The sequence below is a fragment of the Melospiza melodia genome, chromosome 1 (assembly GCF_035770615.1).
Source record: "Melospiza melodia melodia isolate bMelMel2 chromosome 1, bMelMel2.pri, whole genome shotgun sequence".
NCBI classification, from domain to species: Eukaryota; Metazoa; Chordata; class Aves; order Passeriformes; family Passerellidae; genus Melospiza; species Melospiza melodia.
In genome coordinates this window covers 25,744,087-25,756,871 of record NC_086194.1, presented here as the reverse complement: position 1 = coordinate 25,756,871, position 12,785 = coordinate 25,744,087, and the positions used below count along the sequence as shown (strand labels likewise).

General features: G+C 43.1%; 1 protein-coding gene across 3 annotated transcripts in view; it reads left to right on the top strand.

The window, feature by feature from the left end:
• The first annotated feature begins 2,110 nt into the window (after nt 1–2,110).
• The window catches only part of SLC25A13 (solute carrier family 25 member 13), a 99,058-nt gene continuing 88,383 nt past the window's right edge, over nt 2,111–12,785 (top strand). The window contains exons 1-3 of one of the 3 annotated variants that reach the window (XM_063151789.1): nt 2,171–2,197; nt 4,411–4,425; nt 8,140–8,154. In XM_063151789.1, coding sequence (XP_063007859.1) covers nt 2,186–2,197; nt 4,411–4,425; nt 8,140–8,154 — 42 coding nt within the window. In that variant the 5' untranslated portion in view covers nt 2,171–2,185. Of the gene's footprint in view, nt 2,198–4,410; nt 4,426–8,139; nt 8,155–12,785 lie in introns of all 3 variants that reach the window. The other 2 variants (XM_063151799.1, XM_063151808.1) reach the window with 2 other exon arrangements.

Below are 12,785 nucleotides of genomic sequence, written 5' to 3'. Positions count from 1 at the left end.
TCCCTTCCCAAGCAAACCATTCCATGATTCTATGATTACAAGTGTTAAAAGAGGTCGTGTGCTGTTTCATTTACAGAGCAGTTGAAAAAGGCTTTCCAGGATCATCCTTCTTCACTCACCTCTCTGAATGTCACTTCCAGTTTACCTGAAATATAGGCAGTTTTTTGAGTTGTGTTTTTCCTTGGCAATTAGCTCAAGACCATGTGTCAGTATAACACGAGAATTCTAGTAATTTTCCTAGCAGTCTTAAATTGAAAAAAATTGCTATTGAAGGCTGTTTTCATAATAGGGCTGACTTTCAAGCTCACATTTAAATATCCTGACTTATGAATATACACAGAACATAGTATTTTTATTATAAGACAATTGTTATGCTATTTTCTCTACATAATTTTTCTCTTCTTAGTGGTATCATTAAAATAATCGAAGATTGTTTTCTATTGTTTATAAATGGACTGCTATTATCTATTCATTTATGACAAGGTGACAGTATTTACTTATCTAGTTTGCACATAAGCACTACATAGTCTGTTTTTTATGTTTGTTTGAAAAAGTGGGGTTGGATGAAGGCTTCAAGCTTGCTTTGATCTAACTGCTATTTTCTAGGTCAGGGAGATGCAGCAAGAGAAATGTTGTGCTGAGACAGAACAGCTGAGCACTTCCAATGGGCATGCATACGTGGAGCAAGCAGAAAAGGAAGAGAATCCAGCAAGTGGGAGGTTTTTACAAGAAACTGAGACTGGGAGACAGCTGCGAAGGGGGTATGTCTGCTGCTGGGCCTCACAGGTGATGGGAGAAACTTCCAAGGGGCACAGGGGAAACTACAATTTGCTCAAACACTGGAGTAGTTAACTCATTGGACTGAAAACACAAAAAGAGATATTCTTCACAGATTTATAGTGGGCAAGTACAGATGTGTTCATGAATCCTTACACTTTTTCTAAGATGAAGAGAAACCACCTTCACCTCCTCTAAGGTGAATATGCATTTAGGAATCCTTATCATTCTTCTAGTGTCTCTCTCTAGAACAACTAATAGCAATCAAAGAGTTAATTGTTTTTGGTTCATAATGCAATAGTTGTCTCCGAGATCCTTTGTCTTTTTAGCGTCTTTACATAACTCAGTTTAAGGGAAAGTGCTGAAATATCTACCTCAAAGCTATGACTAACTTGATACATCATTATTAACTCGAAAACTTGCCCTGGAGCTGTTCTTGCAAGCAACCTTTTAGTTACATGCACGTTGCAAGCTCCCTGCCTCCACTGCCAATCCCAGTCTGTCCTAAAATCCCCCCAGAAGCCCCGGACGAGCCAGAGCGGGCGCTGGCAGCCTGACGATAGCCCCGGCGGCAGCCACGGCCCGCATCCCCAGCGGGGCACGGCCGAGCGTGCCCGGGCAGGCTGTGCCAGGCAGAGTGCGAGCCGCCCGGGAGGCTCAGCCTGCCGCACTCGTGGCGGCCCTGGGAACAGCCCTGGACTGCGGCGGGGCTGCTTGTGCGTCACCTTCATGCTGATAGAAACTAGCACAGCATTGACAGAATCTGGTTTGAAGGCACAGCTCGTTCTTGGGACATCCCAGAATGATGGCTGGGGGTGCTGCAACTGTTTGAGACATCCCTCGAGCAGCAGCTTGCCTTGAGGGGAAGAAAACAGCGCTGGGCAGGACAGCGGGGTTTGATGTGAAGGTGTTGGCATCCTTCCGCTGCTCGCCCCGGTGTCCCCCGAGCGCGCCGGGGGCATTCCCCGGGGGCACCAGCTGGTGACACGGTCCCGTCTCCAGCGGGCGGAGCGGCTGCAGGGCCGCAAGAGCTCGGCGTCCCCGTGCGCCCGCCGGGCCACCAGCCGTGTCCGTGGAGCAAGCAGGAGGGCAACCGGGCCCTTCACGGGGATGAGGCGGCGCTCGCCCCGCAAGGCCGGCGTGCCGCCGGCGCCCGAGGCCGCGTCTCCCGGCGCCTCGCCCGGCGCCCAGCGCGGAGCCCGCAGGGCCGGTCCGGACCGTGCCGGGCGATCACGGGGCCGCGGCGGGGCCGGGCGGGGGCGGCGCCCCATCCCCGCCTGTGCGAGCGAGCGGTGACGGCCGGCGCTGGCGGGCTGGTGCGCAGGCGGGGAAGCTGCGTGCCGCGGTCGGAAGGGAGGGGAGCGGAGGAAGGGAAGGGACGGGAAGGGGTGGCCGCGCCGGGCACAGCATGGCTGCCAAGGTAAGGCACCGCCGCCGGCGGGCGGGCGGGCGGCGGGGAAGGGGCCGCGGCGGGGCGCTTGCCGGGTTTGTCCTCGGGCCTGCCCTTGACGAAAGCCGAGGTGGCGCCTCCTCCTCCTCGCGGCTCGGCGGCCGCTCGCCGCCGGCCCCGGGGAGCGGGGGGTGGGCAGCGGGCGGCCCCCGGCCGGTGGGGCTGTGTGCCAGCGCGGCGAGCATCCGCAGCTGCCCGCGCCGGGAGCAGCGGGCCTCGGCTCCCCTTGCGGTGCATCATCGGCGTCAATGACACTGCACGGCGCCTCCCGCGGCCGGGGCCGGGGCCGGGGCCCGTGCCGGTGTCAGTGTCGGTGCCGGTGCCGGTGTCGCTCTCCCCGGCGAGGCCCCGCACTGCCCCGCCGGGCGCCCGTGCCCTGGCCCGGCCGTGGTTCCGCCAAGCGCATTTGGGCCCGGTAGTGCTCAGTGAGAGCCCCGCCGAGCGCCTTGTTCCCCAGCGCACAGATGCATACAGACACACGTACACACGTGCTGTGCATGCGGACAGACACACACACCGCTGTTCGGACGGGGGGATGCAGCGGCACCTCGGGACGGCGGCTGGCAGGTCCCGCAGTGGGCACAGATGTTGGCCCTGCCCCGCTTGCAGGCCTTAGCGCGATTGTCCCTTTCTGCTTTTTCTCCCATTTTCTCCGTGTACCTTTTTCTGCCTTCTGTTTTCACATCTGGTCATCATTTCCAAGGATTTTTACTTCTCAGTGCTGTCCTGTCAGGTGGATACCTGCTATTTAGGCTTTTTTTGCTGATCAGAAGGATAAACAAATTGAAATATGTTATTTAATCACCTAGTAATGTACTCCCATCCCAGAAAAAAAATTGTCATTAGCTGGATCAAGGCCATATCTAAAGGGAGATAAAATGAGATGTAGTGTTGGTGTTTCAAAACTTACTGCTTCCATTAAGTTTCATATTTGAACACTGACACTTCAAAAAGAAATTAGTCCATGTCCTTTTATTGAAGTCAGTGATGAAACTGACATTGAGGAAAAAATCATTGAGGAAAAAATTCCCCAAACAACTCAAAGCATGGCTTAGTGTGGCCAGAGTCGTGTGCTCCTTTATTTTAGCTAGGATATGATAGAGCTGCTTTGGTCAGCACCTTTCTCAGTAAGAACATAGGTTATCTGAACTGCATGCTCTTTTAGTGGATTGAGCAATATTTGATTCCTCATTCCTAGTGTATATAAAGCAGTCATCCCCAAATCTTGTGTTCACTATTTGTGAATCGGTGAAGCTGACCTATCTAGCCTTTTAAAAATTTTTTGATTTCCCACTGGTCCATACACACATGTTGGTTACATCTTACCAAACTATTGGTGTTTAAAGACTTTAAAGTGTTCTGTTCTCTGGCTTTTTGAACCTTTTACTTATTTTCTCTTCTCCAAGCAGTGGTTTGTAATCTGCAATCCATTTTAACCTATACTAGTCGCATATACTTAAAAATACTTAATGTGTAGTTAGTGTTTGTCTAATCGGGTAGACACGTGTGCTCCATGCTACACATTTGCATGGTGTCCTTTTTCCTTAAGCTAGATTTCTTGCACAGTTCAGATCCCTAAAATCTACACAAGCATATGTTGGAAAGACTCAGCACTTTAAGAGACACTTAATTGAATGTTGTATATGTCAGGTTACATCAGGCTTGGCAGAGAGATACCCAATAAAAAGAATAATGGCTTAATTGTCATGTCATAGGCATTCTTGGTGTATCGCAGGCAGAGATAAGCTCTTTGTACCCCAGGGTCTCATGCAGTCCTCACATAGCTTCCAAGGAGGGCTTCTGGTTTTTATATAAGTCTAAACACGTTCTGAGAGACTTATGTTAAAAACAAACAAACAAACAAACTAGAACTGTGGGCAGCTAGAATGGATTAATTACATTACCTTATGGGATTCAAGGGGGTTTTGTCTTCTTCAGCTGAAACAGCTAAATACAGGTAAATTTCTTTTTATATTGAGGTCAGTAGCAAAATGTACATAGCATTTTGTACTTTGAGGGTAACATCCGAGCTTAGGTTCTGCAATTACACATGTGAATAACTTCACCACGGAAAGAGCTTCTGGGCCTGAAGTTATTCACATGTGCTTGCAGGCACGTGCCTTGATTTGTGTTCTAACTTCCTCACTGATGCATCTCAGTAATGTTTGCCTTTTTCACCTCAGCCAAACAATGGACTGGTGAGTTAAATGCTTTTTCTTAAATTTCTTTAGTACTTTTTCCTTGCCAGTATCCTGCATGACCGCTTCCTTTAATTTTTTAATTGTACCCTTTTAGGCATATGAGTCTTTGGGATTGAATGTAACTGGTCTTTGCTTGCAAGATTTCAAATGTTGACATATTAAGCAAACTCTAGGAATTCAGTCTCTCAAAAGGAAAACCCAAATGGGATACTGTTAAGGCTGCATAGTTAAGCACTCAGGTATCAAGAAATGGGCACTACAGCCTGATTTAATTGCCTTCATTGTATACAGCTCAATGTTTCCAACTTACACAGCATTTTAAACAATGTATGTTACACATCAGTGCCTGAAACTTTGAAAACATTTTCTGAAACTGTTTTGGGAAAACTCTGCTATAAATTATATTCACACAAATTTCCAGTAAAAACCAGAGGTGAGATTTTCCAGCAGATTTTTACCCCTTTGGTAATTAAATTACCATCCTAGGTGCTGGCTTCTTTTTCTGCATCGTGCAAAAAAAGAGGTGATGTGGAACATCTTTATGGTAATGCAGGTACAAAGCACTAATGCTTTACATAGAGTGCCCTGCTTATTTCTTCATTTTGAGTGTTTAACAATGCAATCACAATGTTGTTTTTCTGCCCTTTAGCCAGATAGTTCTAAAGAGAATTTACCTAGTCTAGCAAATGCCCCTTGCTGTTCACCTGGTGTGTATTTTACAGCAAAATTAAATGTTTGTGTTGAGTGAATGTCAGTTACCCTTGATCCCTATTCTGCTACAAGTTCTGGGCATAGCTGTTGTCTCATGCATGTGCAAAGTGTGACTTGCTGTCTTTTTAAAGTTCTACTGCTTGATAAAATATAAACATATTTTCAGCGGGAGGTCCTAAGGTATGTCTCAATGAGACTTCTTTCTGTAGTTGATTTTGCCTTTGCTACTATGCTACTTTGTCTGTTCAACTTAAGGTCAGAAATTGATATTTGTAATGGGAGCTAGTATATATCATATTTTTAATCTTTATATTTCATAACCACTAAGCTACGTTCAAAACAGTTAAAAATTGCATTAATGAAAATTCCAAACTCCAGTAATTTTGATAGATAATCAAAGTCTAGTAAATTGTAAAAACAGTGGCTTAGCATGGAAGCACATGAGCACCATTAAACTTTATCTCTGCTGTGGTTAGCATGTGAATAAACTTCTGTAATTGTATGGTATGTGTAATAATCATAGAGGAGTTGATTTTTGAATACTGTGGAATATCTCTGTTTCTAATGTAATTGTTTTTTTGTGTGTCATGTGTGAACTTTTTTCCATTGGGCACGTACTGGCTGCCCGTACTACTCAGAAAGTATAAGTTACCTTAAAATTATTGTCTTATGAACAAAGTGAACATTGCATGCTAAAAAGCTAGTTGTAAAATGACTGTTCAAGTGAAGGCATGAACCTTACATCAGTACCCTATGGGACTTGCTTGCATGCTTAATTTTAAGTGCATGTGTAAATCTTTCTAAGACTGTCAGAACCACGTCAATAATGTAACAGAAAGAGATTTGTTGCTGACTTATGTGACAATATTTGGGATAGTTGTAATGTAAGGTAAAGAAAATTGGTTATGCAATTTTCATGTATTTAACTTTTCTTTTAATTCTCTTTTCTCTTTTGTTTTTCTGGAACTGTTTATTATGGAAGCTGTATCAGTGGAGTTAAATGTTGTTTCTGGTTACTGCCACATCTACCTTTAAAATCCTAAACCTTGTCATATCAAAAATAGCTAGTGCCCAGGCACAGGCTCCTTGTATATCTTGGTGTTACTACAGTCAGACATGTCACACTGAACACACCAGTCCTGCAGGATGCATCACCTCAGCTGTATTAACTGGAGTTCTGTGAGGGGTTGATACCACTGGCCCTGCCTCTACAACCCTTTTTGTGTGCAGAAGGGATCCAGTGCCTGCCCTGGATGATGTGAATTAGTGAGGTTTGGGTAAGCAGCGATTGAAATGCAGGCACAATGGCAATGCAGTTCTAAATAAACATGATTACAAGCAATGCCAAAACTGTTAGATGCTGACAGAACCATGCCACTTTGATTATTTTGCTGCCATGCACACCCAGTGTGTCCCTTTTGCATCATTCAGCTCCATTTTGCCTCTTTGTTCAGCTCCTTCTTCCGCGCTCATTTTCCTGTGCTAGCAGTAGCATGGAGTGTGCCTGGGAACAGATTAAATTCACTCTTCTTGCCCTCAATCGTGCCATTCTTCCCTTCCTCCAGCCAAATGGAAGAGAAGAATTGCATTGCATTGGACATGGATTTGTTGGGCCCTCAGAAAAGAAGAGTTGAGGGATTCTGGCATCATGATGGGCTCCTGTGTCCTTGAAAGGAGAGTAGTCCATTGTGGACAGGCTCCAGCCACTCAGTGAGATCAGTTGTGGAGAGAAAAGTGGTTGGTGAGTAAGGAGAGAGCAATCTGTTTCCCTGAAGCACCACTGAGTTTATGTACTATGGATTTAATAGTGTTATGGCACTTAATGGTGGTGCCATGGTAGTTTTTTGGAGGTGATAGCACTGTGTAATATCCACATGAAAAGTCCTGTTGCTAGTCTGTACAGGTCCAGCAGTGCTTGCTCTTGCATGGTTACATTTTGGATCTGTGCAGAAATATGTAAATTCTTATATGTATCATAAGACTCTTCTTTCCACTTTCCCCTCAGAAAAAAACCATGTATTTATGCTGCTTATGACTTATTACTGCATCTTGATTTCTTAAGAGACCAGAAATTGCTTGATAGAGGGACATTGAATTTGTATGAGTGCTGATAATTTCAGACCTTTTCTAAGTACAAAGTAGCATGACTGATGGCTGCATCTGAAAGAGAGAAGAAACCAAGTCATTTACTCCACTGTCCTGCCTGTCACAGTTTATGTGTCTGGTTTCATTTGGTTTCTTTTACTGCCTAGATCTTTGCTTGTGATGTGTACCCTCAGGAGAACTGGTTGAGTCCCAGTCTCACAAGACTCACAGCATGCAACAGGGCCCACTGGCAAGGGTAATCCCAGGAAAGACACTCATGGAGCAATTCTGCTGTGGAAAAATTCCATGCAGCTCTCTGCTGCAGTGGACACTGAGTTACCCTGAAAAGAATCTTTATTACAGTGGGGGTTTTGTCTCAATTGATTTTACCTGTGTCTTTGTGCTGCTATTTCCTCTCTGACTCCACCTTTCCTTATCAGAGCAAGGTGGGGACAAGAGGAGGTGGTGGAAGAGGTTGCTTTATGTCTTCAATATGTTAGGTACTGATGGCATCACATGTTGCAACTGCCAGTGGTTTTGGCAGGTTTTTGGAACTTGTTCCTTTCCATTATGGTACCCCTGTAAGAGGAATTGCAGGGTGACTTTGCTTCATGTATGGCCTAGGAGAGGGCTGCTGGATCCAGCAGTTATGTGTATACCTTGTCTTTTGTGATGCCTGCTGAAACGAATTTGGAGTTGTCTGGATTTTATCACACTGGGAAATAATCTGCTCTTTCTATGCAGCTTTGTGTCGCAGGAGGGTAGAGGAGCTCTTGGAAGTGTGCCTCAAACCACGTGTTAAAGGCACTCCTGGAGCTGTAATGTAACCAAGCTTACAGCCCTGAATGATAACAATGTGTCTTCTGACCAGCTTGTTTAGGCCTGTATCTATTTTATTTGTCTATGTTGTCCAAGGAGTATGACAAGGAGGTATGTGATACTGAATTTCCTGGAAAATGGAATGAATGTGCCGCTGATTTTTAGCTTAATTTTTGCTTTTGAACTATGGAATTGCCTCTGCTTTGGCTGTAGAATGGCTTTACCATACTGAATAGAGCCTGTGTGTTTGTATGGTGCCAAACTTAATCTTGCATAAGGCCTCTAGGCATGACTTTACTCTGCTAATCATGCTGTTTTGCTTTAGCTACAACGTAATCTTCAGGAACTGATGTTTCATGGTGCTAGATAACTATGGCTAGTAAAATGTAAGGTTGCATGTTTTCTGATGCATCCTCTTTCTGGAAAGGATCTGTATCTCAGTCATTTACAGAGAGACAAAGAGGTCCCTATAAAAATACTCTATATTCAATTGCTTTGGAATAAAGCAATTTCAGCTGAAGCTGTGTTAAAACACTTAAAGGAACACTGTAAATGCAGTTTTTAAAATAATGTCATGCTATTTACAAGATCTTAGAAACAGGCAATTGCAATTATATTCTTTACCAAAAATGTTACTTGACCTGAACAAAATCCAGTGTGCTAAAGGATGAAATTGCTCACAAGGAATGGGTTGTTGGCATTTTTCTTTTTCTCTGAAGAGGGAAAAAATAAACATTTGAGAGAGAGAGAGTGGCAAAGTGACTGCATGTACACTAAACTATGTGCATTTAGTGAAGAAACAGAAGAAATACAGCTTGTTGCAGGACTAATCACATTCCTCTTGTTGGGCATATGTGAGATCCCTAAACATCAGCTGGATTTGTATATTTATGATACCTTGCATGCCTAGGCAGCCTGCCAGAAGTGTTTTTGTGCTGGCCTATATGGTCACTCTTTAAGTCCCCGTGGAGATCTACCTTACACTCTGGCCATGTGAAAACCAATTTAGAAAAAGATTTTTTTTTTTTTTTTTTTTTTTTTGCTGTTCTTTAGACTAACATCTCCATGCCTAACTTTTTTTACCCACTTGACTTCAGAATTAAGAAACCTACCAGAGCTCTGAGGGATCGGTACCAAAACAGCCCGTGTGCTCACTAGGGAGCATCCAAGGCAGCCAGTGGGATATGAAAGAATAGGGATGAAGAAAAGCAAAGTCCCTGGAGGATCTTTAAAGAGCAAGGTTTGCGCCTCTGTTTCAGGCATTGCACTGTTTTGTAACAATGCAACAGAAGGACTGGGGCAAGAGGTCTGGGCCAGAACCTGATTCGGTTTGGAGCCATTATGGAACCTGGCGCAGAGGGGAGAGGATTTGGATTCTTTGTTGCCAGAACCTGATTCAGTTTGTAGCCATTATGGTACTCACCTGAGCGGGAGGGAAGGTTTGGATTCTTTGTTGCCAGCAGTGTTGATGCATTTTGCATGAAGGATGCCTCCAGGGCTGCTGCCTGGTGGGTGCTCACTGCCGATGTGCATTAGACGTGTTGCATGTGTGGTTGCTGGGTGCCTGGTCAGTGTGTCTGAAATGTCTGCACATGCTCAAATCAGGGCTGCAGCAGTTCTGGATGTGCACCTTGGGGAAACTTCTGGAGTCCTAAAACCTTAAATTGCATGTGACTTTCTGCTTGTACAAATGGAATGGTTTTTGCATCATGCTGTGACTAGAGGTAGTGGGGCGTGCTAATGGATCAGACCCTCAGAGGCTGAGCAAAGTGGAGTTTCCAAATATACAAACACAGTTTTATTTGTAGAGAGTGCTCTGAGATGGGCAGACTTGTGCCCACACAGCCAGACCTTTTAAAAATACTTCTAAAATCTTAGTATCATCACTACTCCATATCTTTAGGATCTTACTGGTTCTTCTTTGAAAGCCAAGGCTAGACCAGGTCTCTAGGTCTGGTTCTTTGCCTTCTTGGTGTTGGGCTGATTGTTCTCTGCTCTGGTGCCAGGGCTGAACTTGCTTCTGTTGGTTGGGTTGGTGTGGAGAGGTACCTGTCTGTTTCTTGAACTGCCAGGTCACTGCAGTTTTTAAAAGCTGGCAGTAGCTATGAAGTTGTGATTTCACTAAATAATGATTCAGTGACAATCCTAGAGTAGTGTAATGGTGCAGGGGTGAATTGAAATGGATAACTGACTGGGGAAAAAGTTACACTTTTTTTCCCTCTTTTTTTTTGTGTATATAAATTGGTTTTGTTTGCATCAGATCAGATCAGATCAGATCAGATCAGATCAGATCAGATCAGTTCCCTAGTACAGTTCACAGCAAAGCAGTTTAAAGAGTTATGTGGATGTCACTGAGCACAGAAATACCTTAAGCTGGAGACCTGCAAAAGTTTGTTTAGTGTGACTGCTATAGGGATATTTACTGCTGTGCATTTATAGATACTTTTACATTTTCCACTGCTTGGCAGAGAAGTAAGAAGGCAGGCTTTTTTACTTTTAGTAAGTGGTTTGTCTGTCGTCAGCCATAGATAGCCATAGAGGTTGTAGGGATTTTTCCCTGAAGGTGGGAGGTGTGGTGCAAGAATGTAGCCATGCAGATGTAACTGTAATATGGCATAGGCAAAACTGTGAGATTCTCATAGAACTGATTGGTCAACTGATCACTCACAAGTTATTTACATGCCAGTCGGCAGAAATTTAAATTGAAAGAAGGAAAGTAAAAAATGGAACTGAAACACCAAGAAAGCTTTGTCATAACTTTTCTTTTAAATATTTGTACTCTTTTAAAGTATTTTGTCCCATTTTCTCTGTATAGCCTAATACCTGGACTGAAGGAATGTTTTTAAAAGGAGTTTCCTGAGTAAGCAGAAGTTAAAAATCAGACTTCCCTTGCAAATGGTTTCTACTATTTTGTTGCTTTTTTTTTTTTTTTTTTTTTTTTAAAGATGTGTCTCATTGGCTTACTTATGTATTCAAAAGTGACCTGACTTTGTTGTAGAAGGAGTAACTGCCACTTGCTTTAGGCAAGTTTGTGGTTGGTTTTGCCCTGATTAGCCTAGCTGGTCCATACTTGTTTTTCTAACAGTGCTGATCAGCCTTAGCTCAACATAACACACAGAAGATGACTGTAGCCTTAGTCTGTAGGAGTCAGGCAGCTGGTGAAATTCTAACTGAGAAATGAAATCCTAACTCTCCAGAAATTTGGGAAATTAAAGGAGGATGACTTTGATGACAGATGCTGAAGATGAAGGAACTTTGAGAGCCGTGTTTTATTTTCCTTTGATTGGTAGTTTTTGAATGATTGATACACATGTGAGTTGTTAAGCACTCTGTCATTTTATGAATTATCCATATTAAAATGTATAAAGATCAAAATGAAAAACAAAGCTACAGAGAGGTTTCATGCATTTGTGGTTTAGGTTACTTTTATGAGTTTAGGTTGCCTTTATGAGTTATGACCTTCACATGCCCTTGGTCTTGCTCCCTACCAGCAAGTCCACGTTAGCATCAATAATATTAGTTTATCTTTTGGTAGAAGACCTGATCTCAAAGAGACTGGACCAGAGCTGGAGGCAGGGTACTCTGAGAACAGACACCTGAGACTTTTTCTGGAATTTGTATTTGTGTTGGTTTTTTTGCTGTTATGGTTTTTTTAAAATTTGTTTTTGTTTGATTTTTTTTTAAACCCAGATATCATATTTGGAAAACTTAGGCAATCTAAGTTTATAGTAGTAAACAGTACTACCACAACTGGTGATTGTTTTAGTGTTTCCATTTTTAAGTGACAAATTTTCTTTACTCTGTGCATCTCTGTAGTCTTTCCACATTTTTGGCATTCATGCTGTTAATATTTTAGGTGACTGTGACTGCAATGAATAGAACAGGTAACCTGTCTTGAGGCTGTTAATTCTTGCTCCACAAACTGTCCTTATGACAAGTGAGCCCTTCCCAGCCCTATTAGTGCTGTTTGCATTATTAGTAGTTCTTTTTGATGAAAACCAGGTCCCAGCGATGGAAAAGGATGTTAACTCTGCATCTTATTGCATACCACTGGTTAATTACATTTGATCTAATATGGAAAGAAACACAGTTGAATATTATTCAGACCTGTAAGATTACCTTTTTGTCAAGTGCAGTGCTTTGCAGAAAGCTAATAATGAATGTACTCCAGCACCTCTTTTGGGTATCTAGGGCAGGATTGTCTGGCAGCAAAACAGACTGATCAGGGAGGCAAATAGTTAATGTTATGTTGTAATTTGAAGAAGAATCCTTCAGAAACTGAGCATTTTAAAGCTCATTAACTGCTTTTTGACCAACATATATTATCTGATAAAAGCTGCCAAAATGCAGAATTAAATTCACCTGCTAAGGTCCAAGTTTTGGTGAGCTGGCAATAATAGTCCTAGAGCTGTAGTTATCTGTAGAACTATTGTTAGATTATATTGAGATTAGCCACAAATAATATAGTTGAAACTTGATTGTGTCTTCTTTTCAAAACAGAAATATCAAAGAATAATTTTACTTGAAGGGTATTAGCATTACACTTAAAGTGTGCATTCTTTAAATTATTTTCCAGTCTTCAGGTCCCACTGTGAATCAATCCCATGTGAAGATAATGTACACTGTAACTCTTAATGTCTAGTTTTTAAAAAAAAATTCCATCAGTTTAAAAATTTCAGGGCTTTTAAAGGTTATTTTTGCAATTATTGGAACCTATCAGAAGAGTAATACATGTGCTTTTT